General features: G+C 37.5%; 1 protein-coding gene across 1 annotated transcript in view; it reads right to left on the bottom strand.

Moving 5' to 3' along the window:
* Positions 1-21,727, bottom strand: part of LOC5570620 (high-affinity choline transporter 1) — a 123,689-nt gene that overhangs the window by 20,422 nt on the left and 81,540 nt on the right. Inside the window, exons 3-7 of the mRNA XM_021857315.1 lie at positions 16,916-17,023; positions 16,364-16,818; positions 16,171-16,300; positions 15,782-16,103; positions 13,232-13,274 (exon numbers count right to left, since the gene is read on the bottom strand). Coding sequence (XP_021713007.1) covers positions 13,232-13,274; positions 15,782-16,103; positions 16,171-16,300; positions 16,364-16,818; positions 16,916-17,023 — 1,058 coding nt within the window. The remainder of the gene's footprint in view (positions 1-13,231; positions 13,275-15,781; positions 16,104-16,170; positions 16,301-16,363; positions 16,819-16,915; positions 17,024-21,727) is intronic.

The following is a 21,727-nucleotide window of genomic DNA, read 5'->3' on the forward strand; positions in this document are numbered from 1 at the left end:
ACGCGTTTGTTCTATCCACAGAAGCCGATGGTAAGTGAAAAACAAGAGAGAATAAGCATCCTTTTTCCCACTCCAAACCAACCACGACCCAGAAAGACATGCGGATTGAATGCTCAATGTCACTTGAGAACATTTGCCCGGAAAGCGCTCTTTACGTGGATATCCTGATATGTAAAAAAGACAAACTAAAGTGAGTCCGCTATGAGGCAATAAATACAGAACGGACCATTAATAGAAACGGATCGTGGTAATGCTTTACAAAGCAGCCTGATGGGACCATCATAATAACCATTGTTCCAAATAAGTTGATATCGAATCGTGAGAGTTTTACTGTATAGCATGAACGTGATGGAGACGATGAGAACACGACATACCCAACACAAAAGGTCGTACAAAAGGCTGTTAATGGTTTCATTTTGTCTTGAGCTTCAGCTAATTGGATGGCTGGTCGAGTTTTAGTTTTGATGGAATTCAATCCATCGACGCCATATTTTCCTGACAATTGCCAAAAAGCCTGAAAGCAGGCAGTTAGCAAATACACCAGCAAGACCAAGCTGAGGGTCGTTGGTTTGAATCCCACTGGTCGAAGATCTTTTCATAGGCTGACCAGAAGCAAACAAGATCAAAACGGGACAAATAAAGAACAAAAACGGTACAAAATATGTAGTGCCACGAAATACGTCAAAACTTGAAGATTTTTGTATAAACCGTAGATATTTAAAAATTGTTTTTTTTTTTCATACATAGGAGAAGGTATCGACCGTGATTGTTTTATTTTATTTTGTTTTATGGCTATAGCGGTAAAAAAAAATTTTCAATCTTGTCGCTCCCTTGCGACGCCTATGTACCTATTCGTTTCCATCATTTGTTTCTATAGACTCCCTTTAGCTTTGAGTCGCATGACCGCTATAGCCACAAAACAAAATAAAATTGTTTTTTTTTTATTTTTTTATTATCGATTTTTATCGAAGTTGCAAGCCGCTCAGATCTTTTATACTTAAGATAAGTACCCTGATAAAATTTGTAGATTCTTAAAGTTTAAAAATATTCTGTCGAGAATTTTAGATTTTTGTCTTTTAGACTTTTTCCATACTAATGACATATCAATAATGTCAATTTTGAAGCGCAATCTGTCCCACAAAAAATAAGAGGAAAATTTTCGACGACAGATTATTATAATTATCTTTATTAACGAGATTTGCAGCCTGAGGCGGGCTCATCTCGGATCGACGACAGAATATTTTTTAACCATTTATTTACGAATGCTAAACGTTTTTGAAAAAAATATCCCCGGTACATGGAAGTTTGATAATTGCGATTGAGACACAGTCAATCATGATAGTAATAACTTTTTCGTGTTTGAATTGAAAATTTAAATTTTCTTTAAAAAATCTGTTCAAAAGTAGGAACCGTGAAATTTTAGGTTCCCACAATAAACCGATTGTGACGTTTCAAAATTGTGGCCAGGAAATTAATCCTCATAATGATGGTCCATATTTTTAGTTTTTCTACTGTAGTCTTCGAATCTCTAGTCTTCTAGGTTATTTTTTCCGTACTTTTAAGAACGTTGATAGCTAGATTTTTTATTATTACTGTGCATCTGCTGTATTCTTCAAAAAGAACTCAAAGAACTTCAAAAGAATTGATTGAAATTTAAATGCAAAATAATTCCCTTCTTTAAATTAAAAAGCGTTTCAGGGAAAAAAAGTGATTTTATGCCTTTCCCGAGTTGTTGTTTCAATTTTGAAGTCGAATTTTTGAAATATGTTGCAGTTTATTGTGAAATTTCCTGCAACATAATATTGAAAATATTTTCATTAAATAAATGTACATTGTCATGTTCATATTTATGTTAACTAACGGCAGATTTAAAAAAAAAATGGTCTGATTCTAAAAAAATGTGAATGAGTCAACTCAAGTCAAGTAAAAAAATCAGAGGGGGTTGTGTACAAGACACGACCGCATGACGTTAACTACGCCAAGTGATTTTCTGCATTTTAATTTTAGTCGATTGTCATAGTTGCAGCCTTCCTTTAGTTCAAACTCTAACATAACATCATAACGGTCGCAACATTATAGATCAAAATCTTACATAATTTCGTGACGGTCGCAATATTTTAGAATTTCAATTGACACCCAGTATATTGCCGTAAGACGTAGTTAACGTCAAAATTTACGCGGGGAAAGAAGGGGAACCAAAGCTAGCAAATTTTGCGTTCCGTAATATTTGATTCATTCATTAACAATAGAAAATATATTGCATCCCAACGGCACAGCAGCAGCGTCCTCGGAAAATTGCCGTATTGTCAATTATTCGTAATAAATCAATTATTGTATGCTGCTATGAGATGAATTAAGAAATTATAGCAAGTATGTGGTAAACACATTAGGGAATATTACACAATCAACTCTTCAAAACACATTTGTTGGCTCTGAAAAGGGCCGATTGAATTGTTGAATTTGCGTAAAACGGGCTCACTTTGACGGCGCACTGGTTGCAATCCTCCTCGCCCGATGAGATTTGCGGTGCGGATGACGATGTGCGCTTCAACAAGCGGCTATGGTCGATTTTCTTCAGCCATCTCGTACAAACAACTTGCCTCTGGTAGCGACGAGCTGAGCAGGTTTGGAGGAGCTCTTACCAGCTCGAAAGCGAAAACAGAATGAAACCGAATTCAACGAAGAAGGGATGCTTTATACCCTTAGAATAGCAGGTGATGCTCCTCCTTTCAAATTCTTCGTTTTCTTATCTGGGAAATAGGCTATATGAAACTGATGTCTGGGTAAGGGATGTACAATATTAGCATTATGCTGTTATTGCATCCCGACGGCACTGCAGTAGCGTCCTCGGAAACATCCTCAAATTGCCGTATTGTCAATTATTCGTAATAAATAAAAATGGAATGGTGTTTGTATGTCACGAAATGGCTTACTAACGGGTCAGCGGATTTGAATGATTCTTTCTCAATTTTGTTCGTCAAGGGTTCCGACGTGTTTGTATGTGTAAAATTCCCAGGATATTCAAAGGGAAAGTTGAAAAAGCGAACAAAACTGTCATTTTATATAGGACGATCAAAAGCGTTTTTCAACAGCCTACTTGATGGCAAGACGAAGTTTGCCGGGACCACTAGTTCGTAATAAATCAATTATTGTATGCTGCTATGAGATGAATTAAGAAATTATAGCAAGTATGTGGTAAACACATTAGGGAATATTACACAATTAACTCTTTAAAACACATATGTTGGCTCTGGAAAGGGCCGATTGAATTGTTGAATTTGCGTAACACGGACACATTTTGGCGGCTTTGGTCGATTTTCTTCAGTCATCTCGAACAAATTAAGGAATATTACACAATCAACTCTTTAAAACACATTTGTTGGCTCTGAAAAGGGCCGATTGAATTGTTGAATTTGCGTAACACGGACACACTTTGACGGTGCACTGGTTGCAATCCTCCTCGCCCGATGAGGTTTGCGGTGACGATGACGATGGGCGCTTCAACAAGCGGCTTCAGTCGCGGCGGCGTGTTGTTGTTTCATTCGCGTTCCATTGAAAACTGAGCTGAGAATGCGAAAGGCACTCGAGACTTGCTCGCCGACCATGTTCACAGTCTGACGGCAAAAAGAAGAATGAGCGAAGAAGCAGGAATCGGTCTGCTTTTATAGTGCGAAGCGGAACGCAAAAGAAGCGTGGAAAACTGCTTGCACGTGATTGGTTGCGTAAGAAAGGGGTCGACATTTTCCCAATTTTAATAGTTTATTGTCAATAATCAATAGTTTTCTCCATTCGAGGAAATTGTTGTATACATTTCCGATCGATTGGTGGGAAAATACTGAAAATCTATCGATAAATGACTGAGTTATTAGCGTTCAAAATCTTACATAATTTCGTGACGGCCGCAAAATTTTAGATTTTCAATTGACACCCAGTATATTGCCGTAAGACGTAGTTAACGTCAAAAATCACTTGGCGTAGTTAACGTCATGCGGTCGTGTCTTGTACACAACCCCCTCTGATTTTTAATATCGAGGTTTGGAGAATTGAGTGTAGTATGAAAACATAAATTTAGGTATTAAGCTGTAGATAGGCGAATGGAACTAAGGATACGTTAATTATGCGATATTCTGTAAACAAGAAACAAGAAGCGCCTGCAAGATTACAATTCAATTCTGCATAAAACCTTTACAAATATAGCATTTACATGAAACGTAAGGCTTTAAGAGATTTTTTGTTTTGAAATCCTAGTTTTTCTGCATAACACCCTCACATGTTCTGTACATGTAAAGATATTTTACAATATTTGTATAAGCTCTAGTTATGAATGTAGACATAACGTAAAGAGCTCTGCGTAAAAATCTTCCTCTATCTTTCACTCTTTCAAAATAATTGTGAACAACAAGGCTAGGAGTGAAAATGCCATCCAAAATCGAAACAGATCAGTGCCCTATATATTTGCATATCTGTTTATTTTTACTGTGTGTACTGTACTGCACTGTATGACTGTATGTATTTGTATAATTTTATTGACATTTCAACTATCTTAAGAAAGCTTCATGTTTAATAATATTTTCCAATGATGGATGGTTGGGTGATGTGGTTGCTACTGTTATCGGGACTGTTTCGCGTTCGGTTACGGATACCTCCAAACATCTCTGGTTTGGATGTGTTGGTTTTGCGCATCGTTTACAAGTTCTGACCTGGTTTGGGTATTCCACGAAGCACATCTCATTTGCTATCGTGAGATATGATGGAATCGGGTGTTTGACTCGCATCTGAAGCACCCTAACCCCGTTGGGTATGCCGGCAAAGTAATGCTTCCATCGTTCGGTTTGTATAGAAATTACATCTCCGTACTTCATCATAGAATCACCAACAATTTTATGAGGTACGGAAGGAGGTAGATCGTGTACTTTGACGGTCACTGCCTCGCTATCCACATATACAGGAATTTTGAAGTGTTTGTCTTTCCACACAAAAGCTCGCTTGATGTTATGTGCTTTTTTGTAGCGCAGCGCTCTTTCATGGTCCAGAATCTCAACGTATACACAGTTACGCGTATTGTGTAACTGGATACTTTTCACTTCCGCGAGATTCAGTTTAATTTCGTGTTCCATGAAATGTTCAACTTTCCGAACATCGGGTCGCACTGGAACAACGCTAAAATCAACTACCAGAGTGTTTTTGCGAACGCCACTCATTTTACCGATATGAAGCACCAGCGATTTTCTACACACGTCCGAAGTCTTCGAGTACAGACTGTCAACTGACCAAGCTATCATAAGAGGTAATAATTTCTCTGGTCTTACTATTATTGCAAATGCATCAACCATTTTTGTCTGAAATGAACCAAAAAGGTTAGGAAGGTTTGGATCAGATTGAGAAGTTGTCGTGTGTTTACTTTAAATTTATATAAGGTTATGTCAATAAGTGAAGTCGTTATAAAACGGCATGCTACCATGGGCTGGACACATGGTGTTAGTGCAGGTAGAAATGATGCTCATTTTGAAACATCTGATATTTCATTCATGTTCAAGATATGTCAGAATGGTCTTTAAGCGTTGAAAATTCATCAAAATTAGTGTAACTCTAATATTCTCCTATGAACCTTTATATAGAGAAAGGGCAAAAATACAAAAATCAACTTTTTTCAATTTTTTGCCGATAAAAGATTTTTTAAAATGCTACAAGCTTTTTTTGACTACCAAGGCTAACGTTTAGTGAAAAAAGATCGGAGATTCATGCAAGTTCGATAATATGTGTGTTTCAGCACACCGTGCGATTGGTGGGAAAATATTGAAAATCTATCGATAAATGACTGAGTTATTAGCGTTCAATAATTTCGTGACGGTCGCAAAATTTTAGATTTTCAATTGATACCCAGTATATTGCCGTAAGACGTAGTTAATGTCAAAAGAGAAGGTTTGGTGCGCTTGTTGTGGTTTTAAATAAATCCAATCCTACCAACCACTCTGACTCTTTAAAGGGAAAAAGTAAGAGGTTGTTTCCGAGATACAACCCCCAAGTTGACGTTGGATAACACTAGCTTCTTCTATTTCCTGACTTGAGACTGTCACGAACTTATGAAAGTTTTCTTCTGATAAAAATCCAATCAATTTTCATACTATTTTTTGCATGTCAATTCTGACCTATTATGGACATTGTGTGTTATTATTAGGTTGGTTCGGTTAACACTTCTACACCGATAGAATCGGTCGATGGAAGAAGAAGCAGGAGCGGTATTCCGGTCGAACGTTAGGTCCACGCATGATTCACTAATGTCGTTTTCGTTTTTAGGAACTGGGTCGGTGATCAACACATAAACAAACAAACGTCAAGCAAATTGTAGTTCGGTCGTACCTGAATCGGGTTGGGGTTGAAACTGTGATTCAGAACGGGTTGCGCCAGTTCCAACCTGGGTTCAAAAACGAATTCGACATAAGATTGGTTGCTTTAGTGGGTTCCAAAGCCAGTTTGAGGTTGAGGTACTTCTCCATGAACCGCGAACTCTATGTTCTCCTCTTTGCTCAAATCGATGTTAAAGTTGCGTGTACCGTAAAACGGGGTAACTTTGATAGTTTTTTCGAAGAAAACTTGAATATTTATGCATGTTGTTTCAAAGATTTACAATTTATATTTCTATTTTCTATTTGATTACAGTCGATAAATTGGCAAAAGATTCATTTTTAATGGATATATAATTTTCCATATAATCGAAAGTTGGTTTTCTGTTTTGGGGTAACTTTGATAATGGAGTATGATTCGAACAAAATTGAATGAATAACGAACATTTGTAGGGCATTGCATACCTCTAGGCGTTTAACGTTATATGGAAATTTCTGACTTAGATTACAAAAATGGTCCCAGTTTGTGAATATACTTTTCGCTAAGAGATTTGAGACCGTATTCAAGTTCTATGATAACTAGGCTATCAAAGATAAGTGGCCAACTATTCAAAACTACACCAAATAGTGATCGTAGAACAGATTGTTTGTAAACGTTTTGAAAATGCTAAAATTGTGTAAATTTTTTAAATTCGTATAAAAAGCCTAAAATGTTCTTGATTTAAATGAAAACCGCTCTTACATAAAGTGTGATACTAATATTCTTTAGTTTTGCATTCGTTTTGCTTAACTGATTAACAGAAATTATGATATTTCATTTAGTATGCGGTGGGTTACGCACTATCAAAGTTACCCGCATTATCAAAGTTACCCCGTTTTACGGTACATGTAAACTTCAAAACGTCAAAACCTTATAACAGCAAGAAAAATGTCCTTTTCTATGAAAAATAAAACATACCCCAATATATCCCAATTTTTCAATAGTTTATTCATAATAAACAATAGTTTTCATTGCTGGAGTAGATTCGTAGAAAGATTTAAAATCGATTGGTGCAAGAATCTTGAAAATCTATCCGGGCGTTAGTAAGTTATTAACAGTCAACATCTAACCACTTTTCGTGACGCGAGCGATTTTTCGTTTTTCGAAATTGTACCCCATATGTTGCCGTAAGACGTTATCCAACGTCAAAATGCATGTGATCAAGTAGACATGTTGTCCTTATATCGCATAATTTTAGTGCAGAAAAATGTGCGCATTACAGAAATCTAAGTTTTAAAAAGAGGTGTGCACATAATATCCCGTTACGCGTATGAGGAGCCCAGATAGCCGTAGCGATAGACGCGCAGCTATTCAGCAAGACCAAGCTGAGGGTCGTGGGTTCGAATCCCACTGGTCCAGGATCTTTTCGGGTTGGAAATTTTCTCGACTTCCAGGGCATAGAGTATCATCGTACCTGCCACACGATATACAAATGCGAAAATGGTCAATTGGCAAAGAAAGCTCTCAGTTAATAACTGTGGAATTGCTCATAAGAACACAGCTGAGGAGCAGGCTCTGTCCCAGTTTGTACGTAACGCCAGAAAGAAGCAGAAGAAGAAGCGCATGAGAGGACCCAAGTAACTAGCAAGCACGATAATGCGGCACGGTAACAGCATTATATGCGCATATAGGGTAATCATTTGATGCATGTCAGTTTTATACACGCATATAATGCGATTATAATGCCAGAAAAGGCGAAATAGCGTGCCATTATAGTGCCAAGATATAATAAGATGCTTCTCTGCACCAATAATGCTGATATAAGACCACGTGAGAAACGTCAGTTGTTTTCGCCTGGTTTTTAGGGCGAATATTTTGTGCTTTCGCGAACGCAGCCAGAGAGCTTTCGCGTATGCTGCCAAGCAACTGGTACACGAGGAAAATAAATGAATGAATGAAAACGGAAACCTCTAATAGTATGCAAAAAATGTAATAAAATGATACAGATAGTACTTCTTCGTATCAGACATATTCGTTTTGGTAGTTTTCATCCCTTTGAGGACTTGTAATTGCCACATTTTTCCTCGTTTTATGATGATGAAATTCCTCATTTTGCGTCTCGAACCTGCGACACCCGCATTGTTGAGTTGTTGAAGTCCTGCACCTTTGTTCCTACGGCCACATAAGATGAATAGTATTGGAAAGAAAAGTGACCAATTTAAGGGGGCAGGATCCGTCATTGATTTCGGAATTTTCAAAAGCAGTTTTTTCGTTCAAAATCAAGAAAATTTGCAGGAAAATTTGTTCACTGTATTCTATTCTCCAACCGCAACACAGTGAACACATTTTCATCGAAGAATTTTCAGTTTTGGACAGAAAAACTGCTTTTGCAGTTTTGATGATGACGATGATTACGATGATGGAGCGTTGAACGTTAAACCATCTCTTTTCCCCGTCATAAAACCTGCAATTGTAGTAGTGAGCAGATTTATGTTTGACTCCCTCTTACCACTATATGTAAACACAAAGCACGTGGTATATCTGTCAAAACACTGAATGGCATTTAAACATGCCCTGTATTCGAATATAAAGCCAATATAGTGCTTATTTAATGCCTGTATGCATCAGGCTTAGAAGCATTAATGATGCTGTAATAGAGTTTCTATGCAGCGGAAGTGCTGTTATAAGGTGTGTAAGCATTTGTGGTGCTATTATAATGCATGTACGCATCTATGATGCCGATTAAGGGCTTATTATTAGTGCTTATGGTTACTTGGGGAGGCTCTGCATTTTTTCCACTGATGGGTGTACTTGCTTTCATGATGAGTAATGTTGAACAAACAAGTAAAGTACGATGAGCGGTTCATGTAGAGCGGGTAAAATCTAAATTGATTGTAAGGATGCAGAATTTCTCTAAAAAAGGTTACGCATTTGTAGCATTTACAGATGCAGCGAATGCTTACAGCTCAGCTCAGCTCAGAGAGTAAACATTTGTACAGGTTGACTGGTGCAGTGTCCATTGGGGTTGCGTCAACTTAATCGTGTTGGTGTAGGTTGAAAAGTGACTAATTTACACATCGTAGTATATGGGACCAACGACAATACATCGTAAGTGATTGAATTGGGGGTTCCTGGTGCAAAACACGTTTTTCATCATTTTTGTAAGTCAAGCTCTAGATTTTTGCAACAATGTTCCAAAAACAGTCACTCCACAGTTTAAGATACACTAAGGGTCGTTTTCCAGAACAAAAAAGTTTGATCAAAATCATCAGCATGGTTAAGTTGCCAAAAACTCCCTGGGACTGCAGAATATAGTTATTTCCATGCATATACACTAATCGCCAAAAATATGGAATCGTTTCACTGAGTATTGCAACGCCCGTTTCAATATTGAAACACCCACGAAAAGTTCAGAATTACCATTATAATAGCACCAACTTAAACTTAAAGGTGATTTCAAACTTTTTGGAGAGTTGCAATACTTCAGGCGAGTAGTGCATTTCAAATTTCGCGACAATATTTGAAAGTTGTCACCACGTATATGTGGAATAGTGAACGAGGTGGACTGTTATTATGGGTTCTCAATAAATTAGGTCACGTTAGGAAGAGGGAATAGTTCAGGAAAATACACAATTTTCATAATTTCCAAACAAAAAATGTGAGATACGGGGCACATATTGCGGATCAAAACACTGCAACAGCAATTTATCTAATTGGAAAATGAAATGTGTACCGTACTCCGAGGTAAGGGATCATCCAAATATGACGTCCATCATTTGGGGGAGGGTAGGGGGGTGGGTTCAATGAAAGTGTGACACTGCATGTATTAGGTATTAGAAAAAGCGTGACAGAGGGGGGAGGGGGGTCTAGAAATCTCGAAAACGATGGACGTCATATTTGAATCGCTCTAACATGGATCACTTTTTAGAATATTTCTTAAAAAAATATAATCTTATTAAATTTATTCTTAAATGTGTAAAGCCGCTCGCAAATCATTTTTGTCCATATTTCTGTCATTTTTCAACCGATTTTAATAATTCATAGCTTTTTCAAACGCAAATAATGGTGCGTACATGTTTGGTTTGAGATTTCGTAGATTTTTCGTGATTTAAGTAAGTTTAGGGGCGATCCATTAATTAAGTAAGACAAATTTCGGAGTTTTTCAACCCCCCCTCCCCCCATGGTAAGATTTTTTGTATGAAAATTAAAAATAAATTGTATGGCGCGTAAGAAATCTCAAACCCCCCCTCCCCACATAAACCCTTACATAATTAATGGACAGCCCCTTAGGTGAACCCAAACTTTTGCACGATACACCATACTGAGGGGTGAACCCAAACTTTTGCACAATGACTTGATTGACAGTTTCATTGATTTTGAATAGTTTTCAGATTTTTCCGCAAAAATTTCGTGCGCGTTCTTCAAAGAATATATGATTACGATTCTAATGACACCTTGTGTTAAAATTTTGGTCGATCCAATGCTGAGGAAATCAGATATGTTATTTCAGTGTGTTTTTTGAAAAATGTCACAACTTTAAGTAAAAATATAGTATACAAAATTCAAAAAATGAGCATGAGCATGAGCATGATTGACCGCCCGCAGTTGCTACTCCGTTATTGCAAGAACAGCTGTATTTACACAGGGAACCAACAGACACTACTCGGGATCAGTAGCATCCTCAATATGTAAGTACTGGTGCTCTCATTATTATAATAAACAATACCGGCGCCAGCTGCGTCCGAATGCAGGTCAATTTGGGAATGGGAGGGAAATGTTAACGTGTTACTTGCTTTACAGAAGCCGAGGAGTCCTCTGCACTTCCACAAGAAAACATTGGGAGTTTGGATATGGGAAAGGATTCGTTCTGGTAAACGATAAATATATAATTCGAAATGAATACGTGAGCATATACACGAATGACCGACACTGATAGTGCGGTTATTACGTAAACCGGACACGATACTGATTTCGTTGCTCGCTCGACAGGAGCATACAACAGGTTCAACGTATCAAACTCTACTGACGCGTTTTTTTTTGTTTTTCACCGGCACACTTCGTTTTTTCTTCCACGCAACGCGAACCGGACACAATGGATACGGATTCCGTCGCTCGTCCACAAAGGAACATGCAACAGATTCAACGGATCCAACACTACTGACGCGTTTGTTTTTTTTCACCGGCACACTTTGTTTTTTCTTCCGCACAGCAGTATACAAAATTCAAAAAATGGTTGCAAAACTACATACGAATGCGGCTTAGAGAGTTTCAATTGGACGTGTAATCCCAGAGATATAGACTGATCACTTTTGTATGTTTTAAACTTATGCACGGGAGTGTATTGTTAAGAATTTATAGCAAGCATATTCAGATTCAGGGCACTCAAATTCAGTATGTAGAGCTGCTTCAAAAACTAACAATACAAACATTGACAAGTGATCAATTTCACCCCGAAATAGGATCACCCAATTTATTATTTTGGAGATGAATTTTAGCACTAAAATCACATCTGTTAGAAAATGTTGGTACATCAGCTAATAAGGCTCACTGTCGTACTTGTTTCCCTGCATTTAGTTGTTTTCACCCGAAATTACGGTACCTTAATTAGATGTATAAACTGCCAAGAGAGCTATGATCCGTTTTCAATTATTGCAATTTCTGTGATGTCGCATTAGCTGATAGCTGCTATTGATGTTTCGAAATCCGGTTTGCCATTCAAGATAATTATACCATGGAAAAACAGATTTTTTAGGAAATGTTTGATGAACTGTTGACGGCTACTAGTGCAAACATTCGACTATTGTCAAGGCTACATAATGACACCATTTAAATAAACCGTTTCATAAATTCCACATACGTTCTGTGAACCCAGTTTTGAATTTGCATTGCGGATAAAAATTCATTTTTAAAGAAAAAATGTGTCCTTTTTGTGAACGAGTTGCTAATTTCAAAGAAAATTACATACTTTCAGGCGCATAATGTGATGTATTCTGTAATTTACAACATTCAAATCCAAAATTAAGCGGTTTATCAACCAGTCGTAAGATTTTTGAGACTTGATTCGGGATCAGTGACCCCAAATTTAGTTAATAGCATATCTATTTATTTTAGGAAACCATTCACAGTAATTGATCAACTTCACCCCGGAATCAAAAATTCCACTTTTTGATTTCTAAAAAATGTTTTTGTTATTATGATAACATTTCGTAAAAAATTCGTTTGTATAATTCGATAAACATCCAACCAGTACAGGTTTTAAAAATATTTGTATGATAATACATGCATTCTACTCGGGATTATAGAACAAAATCGCTCAAAAGTGATCAACTTCACCCCATTTTACGGTATATGTCTTTGGGTTATACGTTATTTTGGTAGTTTATAACAATTGTAAAATGCAATCAAAATATTGCATTTGTGGCCATGAAATTTGTATAATAAAAAGCGTACTCTTGTCATACAGCTTCGAATAACATTAAGTACATAACGGGTGTTCAGTAAAAAAAAATAGAATGATTTCAATACTTTTCTGTAATTAAAGTAAAGAATTGCTCTCGGGACAGTCGGGACCCCTAAAAATGGGTGGAATGTTTATTTTCGCTCGGGTGCTGTCGTTGATTTTTTTTTTACTAAGTGACTGAACAATTCTCATTTTTTATTGAACTGCAGTTAATAAACATTCCTTTGCAAAGCATTTTAATTTAGCTTAATAGTGGGCTTTATTATTATTTATATTTATTAGAGAGATTTTCAGTCAAAGGCTGCTTTAATCATGAGTAAAGCGAGCTTAATTGACAAAAATTCAAAATAGGAACTAACAAAAATCCCGGTATGAATAAAACACCACGCTAACCCACCCTAATATATTATATACGCACTATACGAGGAAGGGAAACAAAATACTCACCTGAGGGAACAAAATGCAGTACACCAAATCGGAACACATTGACCTGAAGAAAAATAAAACAATCAAGGGTCAGAAATTTTCATTTATCACAATTACTTTAGAAAAGTTCTGCGTTGGTAAAAAATCAACAAGCTTAAAATTAAAACCATGTGTTCTGTACAGTTTCGGCTTATATTCCGAACACTTATGAAATACAGCGACTTCAAATGCATATAATGGGTATAAATTAAATGATAAATGTGTTCTAAAGAGTTATTTGTGCAATATTTCCTAATGTTAACACATACTTGATATAATCTCTTCATTCTTCTCGTAGCATTATACAATATCTGATTATGAATAATTGACAATTGCCAATAGGGGCTTTCCTTAGCCGAGTGGTTAGAGTCCGTGACTACAAAGCAAAACCATGCTGAAGGTCCAGGATCTTTTCGTAATTGGAATTTCATTGACTTTCCTAGGCATAAAGTCTCATCGTACCTGCCACACGATGAACGAATACGAAAATGGCAACTTTGACAAAAAAAAGCTCTCAGTTAATAACTGTGGAAGTGCTAATTGAACACTAAGTTGAGAAGCAGGCTCAGTCCCAGCGAGGACGTTATGCCACGAAGAAGAAGAATTGAATTGAAATTTACGGTGGCGATGAAGATATCGATGACTGGGGTACTTCTCCAAACCGAGAGTTCCTCACTGTTCTTAAATTCACAAACCATTACATTCTGAATTATAACTAAAGGTAGGTTGCAATTATGACAATTGACTTAATTTAAAATGCAGCAAACCACATGGCGTAGTAAACGTCATGCGGTCGTGTCTTGTACACAACCCCCACTGATTTTTTTTTTTGAAGTATTTTACTTTAAATCCGAAACTCTGAAAAACCTTCCGAACCAAATAACAAATCTTCCTTAAAACCATAACGTAATTGAATACTCACACACAATTACAGCACCTATCATCAAACATCCTATCACCTGCAAAAAGCTACCGGACAACAGTAAGGGTCTGACCCAGAATTGATCGAAGTTATGTCCATAGTAGTCCTTATCTCATCAAAGTAGTCGATATGAGTATCCATTGTTATGGTAGACCAATTTCTGATTGTTTGTTTCCCTGATGTTTCGCACATTAAGTCAATTCCCAACATTTTTTTTTGCCGAAAATGTTTCATTTAGATGATCAACTTAGTCAAAGATACCATATTTATTTCCCATCTTTAGACTTCAATATAGGCGTACAAAATATTTGCCGACTAGCGTCGTAATTAGAGTGATTACCGAGCAAAATAGATTTAGGGCGAATAGCTTTCTTTCGATTTAATTACTATACTGATATAGAATCGAATAAAATGTGGCGCCATTTTTTTTTTTCGAACAAATAAATTTCCAGGCGAACAGGTCTCCTTTAGTTGCTTTGTCAAAGACAGTCAATTTGTATCCAATCACTGGATTGAGATATAAGCAAATAATATATTTGCCTACTAATGCCACCTTGGGAGTGTTTTTCACGGTCACGGAAAATTGTGAAACTTTGGATTGTAGTTCAATTGTTAACGTAGATTCAGAATATGTAATAAACTGGATACCCCTTAACAAGCCAATTGTTCGACCGCTAGCGCCATCTTGTGAGTGTTTACAGAACTAATCAGGTTTTAGGCGGATAGGTCTCATTCAATTGGTCAACTTTATCGAAGACACCAACTTTGTATCTAATCACCTGACTGCGATATTAGCAAATAAAGTTGTTGTCCTCTGACGCCATCTTCTGAGTGTTTTTTGAACTAAAAAGATTTTATACGAATAGGTCTCATTTAGTTGTTCAACTTTGTCCCATAACTGGACTGAGATACAAGCAAATAAAACTTTTGCCCACTAGCGCCATCTTGTGAATGTTTTGCGAACTAATATATTTTTGGGCTAATAGATCTCATTCGGTTGAACACTTTTGTCGAAGAAACCAACTTTGTATCTCATCACTGAAGTGAGATATAAACAATTGAAATATTCGACCACCAGCGCCATCTTGTGAGCAGTATCCAAACTAATGTGGTTTTAGGTGGATAGATCTTATTGAGTTGATCAACTTTGTCAAAGACACCAATTTTGTATCTCATCGCTGGACTGAGATATAAATGAAGCAAATATTTGTATGCCAAAAAGTTGTTTCATATATGTTGCTTCTACATGCGACATTTGTTGGAGTCTGTGCGCCACCTGGTGAATTGAAACATTTACCATGTAGAAGTCAGCAGTTCTGTGATCAACTTTGCAGAAGACAGTTTTTATCCAAACCTCTTTATTTCCAAGATATTTACACTACAAGTACTGTCCTATTTTAAGGACGCTGGGCGGATATGGGTTAATTTCCCTTCCGAAGGAAGTCTTCACTGTAACTTCTACGTCATACGTCACTATGTCGAGGATGGGATTAGATCCCAGGTCCTCGGCGTAAGTTCTAACCACTACACCAGGCCCGTTCCCCTATTGACCCATCTTCCCGGAAACCATTCAAAGTCTCAAAACATAGAAAACGCATAGAAGTACTCACCACAAACCATAGATGGATGGTATCGTTAGAGCCATTATGGTGGAGAGGATGCCCACCACCAGGATCGATACGCGCATCACCCAGATGATTTCCATTTCGGAGGCACGCTGGCGGAAGATAAGCCGGTACACGTTTCGAGCGAACATGGACGATGCGGATAATACTGATGAATCGGCCGAGGACATGACCGCTGCAGACACGGCCCCTAATCCGAAGAAAGACACAAAGTCCGGTGTCAGATATTGCAGCACCATGGGCAGAATCATGCTGGTTTCCTGAGCTGTCAGTGGCCATGGGCCTTTGTAGTCAGTTTCGTTCCATGCTGCATTGGAAATGGGGGGAAATCAATTAGTGCAACTGCCATGGTGTATTTAATTTTGAATACTTACGAGTCGCTTTTGCGATAGCTCCAATCAATACTGGTGGGATTGCCATGAGGATACAGCCAAAAGCAGCTACGTATGATAGGATTTGGGCCCGACCAGCTGTTTTGCTCGATAATACACGTTGGAAGTATACCTATTTGGTTGCAAATTTGGGTTTTAGCAGTTACTGACGATTTTGAATAAAGCACATACTAACCTGCCATGGAATACCGCCGAAAATGAGCAACAATCCATAATCTGCATAATACCAATGGTAACCCTCGCCGATTTCGCCAATCCAGTCAACATCCATCCCCGACAAGCTCTTGACGTGATCGTTCGACCAGGCGAACGGAATACACATCCACAGCCCAATGAAGATACAGAACAACTGTATGACGTCGGTGTACGCCACCGAATACAACCCTCCAAATAGGGTGTAGAACACAGCGATACACGCCGACAGGATGACCGAAGTCTCCTGCTCCATGTCGATAATGACCGACAGGGTGGCACCGAGAGCGGCCAAGATACCGGCAGCCCAGAACACCTCACCGCACAAGGCCGGCAAAAACAGAAGTCCTCCCATGCGCTCTCCAAAGCTGTCCTGCAGCGGATCCAACATGGTGATGTAACCCTGCTTTCGCATCGGATTGGCAAAAAAGATTCCACCTATCGCAAGAAGGATGAAAACGATTTATTTTACAAAATCGACCAGTTTTACTATTTACTGAAGATTTTCTCAACGAGACACATTTAATTCACTTACCGAAAACCAAACTGAGTGCATAGCCAAACGGAGCCTGACACCAAACCAGGCCGGATGTGTAGATTGCTTCTGCTGTGCCGTTGATGTACCCGCCGCCGACCCATGTTGCTGTGGAAAGAGAAAGATGAATGAAGGATAACCATTAGTTCTCCATAGAAAAGCTATACATGAATGGAACTCATTCGTTAGGCTTCAACATATTGTGGAAACGATGATGAGTAGAAGAAAACAATTTGAGGTCACCCCGGAGCTTTCTCATATTAGTAGGAGCTACGAATGTGCTCATTTCAATAGAGTACGCGGTAAACCACAACCGCAATAGGTACATGTTTGGAACCGAAATATTTGTTTTACCGTTATCCGGGGTCAAATTGAATAGCAATTCCTTTCAAGGATGCTGAATGTCTCACTGGAATCAGAGACATTTTATGTTTTCTAGTTCATATATGTCTAATGGTGATGTTAAACTATTTCATAATACGTTTGGTTTTGTATAGGTACCAAGATCCACAGTTTTGAAGATTCATATATCTTATTAATTTCATATTAAATCTCTAAAACAAAAAATCGGGGATCCCATTTCGGGGTGAAAGTGATTACTTGCCAATGTGATTATTGTTTGTTTTTGAAATAACTCTACATACTTAACAATACAATATTTATGGAAATAGTGAATAATTAAATTTCAAGAATAAGCCGGAAAACGACTAAATATAGACGATTTCCAAAGGAATTTAATAATGTCGAACAGAAATCCAATTATTGAAATGTTACTTCAATTATTGAAATGTTACTTTATTTTCATTGAAATAAACATTGTTAAACACAAAACACACTATTTGACAATGGCTTAGACAATCACGTTCATTCACTAGGTGAAAAGCATTAATTTTCGACATACCAGAATTCTGTGACAGTTTTCGAATTTTTATACACAATCGAATGAATGGCTCGAAAATTGATGCATTTCTCCTATATTGACGTGTGTACTCTATTTGAGAGAAATGAAATCCTGTGACAGAGAGATCAATTTCACTCAACCGATCAGTTTCACCCGAAATTACGGTACGCGGTAAACCACAACCGCAATAGGAATATGTTTGTAACAGGAGTTGTATTACATATGCATATTTGGTTGAAAAATGGAGGAGTGTTTGATCTAGAGCTACAAACATGGAAAAAGGCCATTCATTCTCACATAAAACAAACCATGCAAAAACAATCCTTCATGTACATAAAGAAAATGCCAATAATTGTATAGTTTTATGTGCAGAGCCATGGAAAGTACTGATCCGCTTGATGATTCAATAACTCAGAAGATTGCACGTTTCTAATTAATATCCATACGTATCATATAGATTTCCTACACAACGTATAAATCCATCCATCTCATGAATACTGCCCTTCTACGCCTACTTGTCCCATGTTCTATGTAAACCTTATGGATCGCGGGACAAAATGCGTAGAACGGCAGAATAATCCGCAGCTATCGCAAACATATATGCAATCTTGTATAAAGAACTGTTAGATGTTATCTAACTTATGGAATTTACCAGTTATTACTTCTCCTTGTCTTGCGTTACGTCCCTACAAACCCTGCCTCTTAGCTAAGTGTTCTTATGAGCACATCCAAAGTTATTAAATGAGAATTTTATTTTTGGGGTCATTCAAAAATGATTTCCATCATTTAGGCCAAAGGGGGGTGGGCTCTATAAACGTGTGACAGTGCATGTATTAGGTATTGCACGGTGTGCCAGAAACCGTTATTAACGCAAAAAAATGTCCATGAATTTGGCACCCACCTACCTATTCGAAAAATTTAGTATTCAAGCATCTTCTCTGTGTATTTGAAAATATTTTATCGAGAGAATCGAAAGTTATCGTGATTTGAATGTTTTGAGCTATTTTTGAAGGAATTTTCACATACTTCATTATATTTCCCAACGGTGCATTAATTTTAATTTGTAAACTAGCCAAGTTACCATCAGCTTTTCATCAAGCATTCAAATCATATGATACCAAGCATCTTCTCCGAAAAATTGAGTTAATTCCTTCGAAAAAACAAGAAGTTACAGTGATTTGCATATTTACCATTATTTCTATGAAGTTTAAAGAAAAGCTTATTTATATGGCTTTGCTACATTAAAGTACATGATTTGCAAATAAAAATGTTTATAGGACTGAGACACAGCAATCAAAAGATAAAGTTGACTATACTCACTAGTTAACTAGCAGCTTTGCAATTAGTTTGGGATAACTTTATCAAATAACAACATAACTTTGACAGAGTGGCCACCAAATATCCATTTTGAAACTCCCGCTTTTCCCCGGTTTTCCCGGTACGATTTTCAAAATTTTCCCGGTTTTTAATTGAGAGGCCCATACGCAAAAGAATGACTTTTAACTGAATATACTAACAAATTCTACTTCAAGCTTTTCAACTGTATTTTTAGGTGATTTTTCCGTCCAATAAGAAAAATAATAATATTCGGGTTAAACTTATGATACTATTGCGGAGTTCTTGAGGGCAACAAAAGTGAAAAAAACGTTCAAATCAGTCGTCCCGTTCTCAAGCCAACTCGTGACATACGAACACCATTCAAATTTCATTTATATAGGATATGTCCCTCTTGTGCATCCTGTTACACTATTTCAAATGTTTCAATCCATAATCTTTCGATTTTATTTTCTTCATAAAATGAGTTCACTAGAGCAAATAAAGTTTAAAGTGAGAATGAAACAAAGGCCCATTAAACTAAAGTAACTAAAGAAATTATAGAATCCAATTACCCGTAACGCGGGTAGATCACCTTTTCGTGGTGCGTTACGGGGTAAGATCTACCAATTTGAACCCTAGTCTCATCTTGTTTGTCGGGCTAGGGTAATATGTTTTGGTAATTCAAGGATTCGCGGTACAAAGTCCTTGTTACTGGCAACAGTTTCTGAAAATTAATCTATTTTACCTAGCAGATGGTTAAAGACTCGGAGTTGGTCAGACCCGAGACTACACTTGAAGCCAGGATAACAATCATGAGTATTGACTCAACAAGAACTGTAAGTACTGGCAATTCAAGGACTCACGTGAATTCTGATTTCTAAACAAATTTTCTAGCTTGATTCGGTTTTGCTGCTAGCATTAAGCCCCTTTTTTCTAGTATTTTCCTGGGACTAAACTAAAAGCGAAACAAGGATGGGACTAGAGTTCCGTTACATGGTCAAATATCAGTAGTACCGATTTGGTTTCTCAGAAATTTAATCGATTATGTTTGCTAAGGGGCGCGCCTTCGCTGAGATGTAAATTTCTATGAAGGGTGTAAATAGCGGGACCTTTTCATCATAGTCGATTTGTATCAATATCTGAGGAATCAAAACAAGAACTGTACAGAAATCGATGCCTCATTACCTATCAATGGAAATGGAGTAATGCGACATGCACTATACACTAAGGATACGGGTAATGCCACAATAGATCTAAATACTGGTCGCAGTGGCGCATCCGAACAGAGAAAAAAAAATGAATCCAATATGTTCAAGGTTTAATTCTGCCAGAAGTTTTGAAACTCTGTGAGAGAAAAAACAAACAATTTCGAAACATTACCAACCAATTTGAAACATTTCTAAGAACTTTAGTGTAGCAAAGTAGATTATTTCTACGAGAAATTGAATCATTAATGTTTAAATGTTATTTTTCCAACAATACAGATGCTTAATAGAAATATCATAAACCATATTACCTTTCAACAACTTATATTAGGTGGTTTGTAAATTTAGAGTTGGAAGATGTTCGTTCAAAATGGTTTTCCCGGTTACCATATCAAATTCCCGGTTTTTCCCGTCTTTTTCCCGATGGATTCAAATTCCCGTCTTTTTTCCGCTTCTCCCGGTTCGGTGGCCACCCTGCTTTGAAGTTTTGGAAAAGCAAATTTTGAATATTTTTTATTGAAACGTTCAATGTTTTACTATTACTAAATGCAACAAATTCTTGTCAATATGTTAATCAATGTGATTGAAGAGCGTGATTGACCACCCGCTGCTGCTTCTTTGTTATTATAAGAGAAACTATATTTGCACAAGGAATCAATGAATGGTACTTAGGATTTGTTGCACTATCCTTAGGGTGTAAGTAACGGAATTCTCACTCCCTGTACTTAGCTATATCGGTGCCAGCTGCGTCCGAATAATGTTCAATTTGGGTTATGGAATACTGTTTGCACTGTTTAGTCAGGCAGGATTAGTGAAAATCTTATTTTTCCGAGCTGGCTTGAGTGTGGTCAGAGAAAGCCACCTCCGCCATCGTCCAATATAAACAATCTCCCACCTCGCCGCTCTCCACCTGCACTACTGTCACAGTTCTGTGTATCGTACCGATCACCGATATAAACAAAAACAACCGATCGTCAGATTAATAGTTAGCCAATACAAAACGATTGTTTCTGCTCGCCTTCTCATTGCGCAATCCGAAAAACCCGCCAAAGCTTCGCCAAGACTGAAATCATCATCATCGTCGCAGAAACATTTCCTCCTGACGAGAAAAGATGAACGTTTGTTCTCTGTGGTCATACTCCAGCCATCGATCCGCACTAGTGGCGCCATCTAGTTGTCACTGCTCGCACTGCAGTTAGAGCAACCCCACTGTTGTTGCCATCCAGTGTAGTTAAGGTGACACATCTCGGAATCCAAACATGGCAGGCACAATGGCCGGCTTGTGCCCCTACTCACGATTTCAAAGGCAATCTGCTGAAATAAAGAACGTACAAAGTCATTCTTCTTATTTTAAGCTTTCTGCTAGTGCACAAAGCTAAAATAGAAACT

The sequence above is a fragment of the Aedes aegypti genome, chromosome 1 (assembly GCF_002204515.2).
Source record: "Aedes aegypti strain LVP_AGWG chromosome 1, AaegL5.0 Primary Assembly, whole genome shotgun sequence".
In the NCBI taxonomy this organism is placed as follows: domain Eukaryota; kingdom Metazoa; phylum Arthropoda; class Insecta; order Diptera; family Culicidae; genus Aedes; species Aedes aegypti.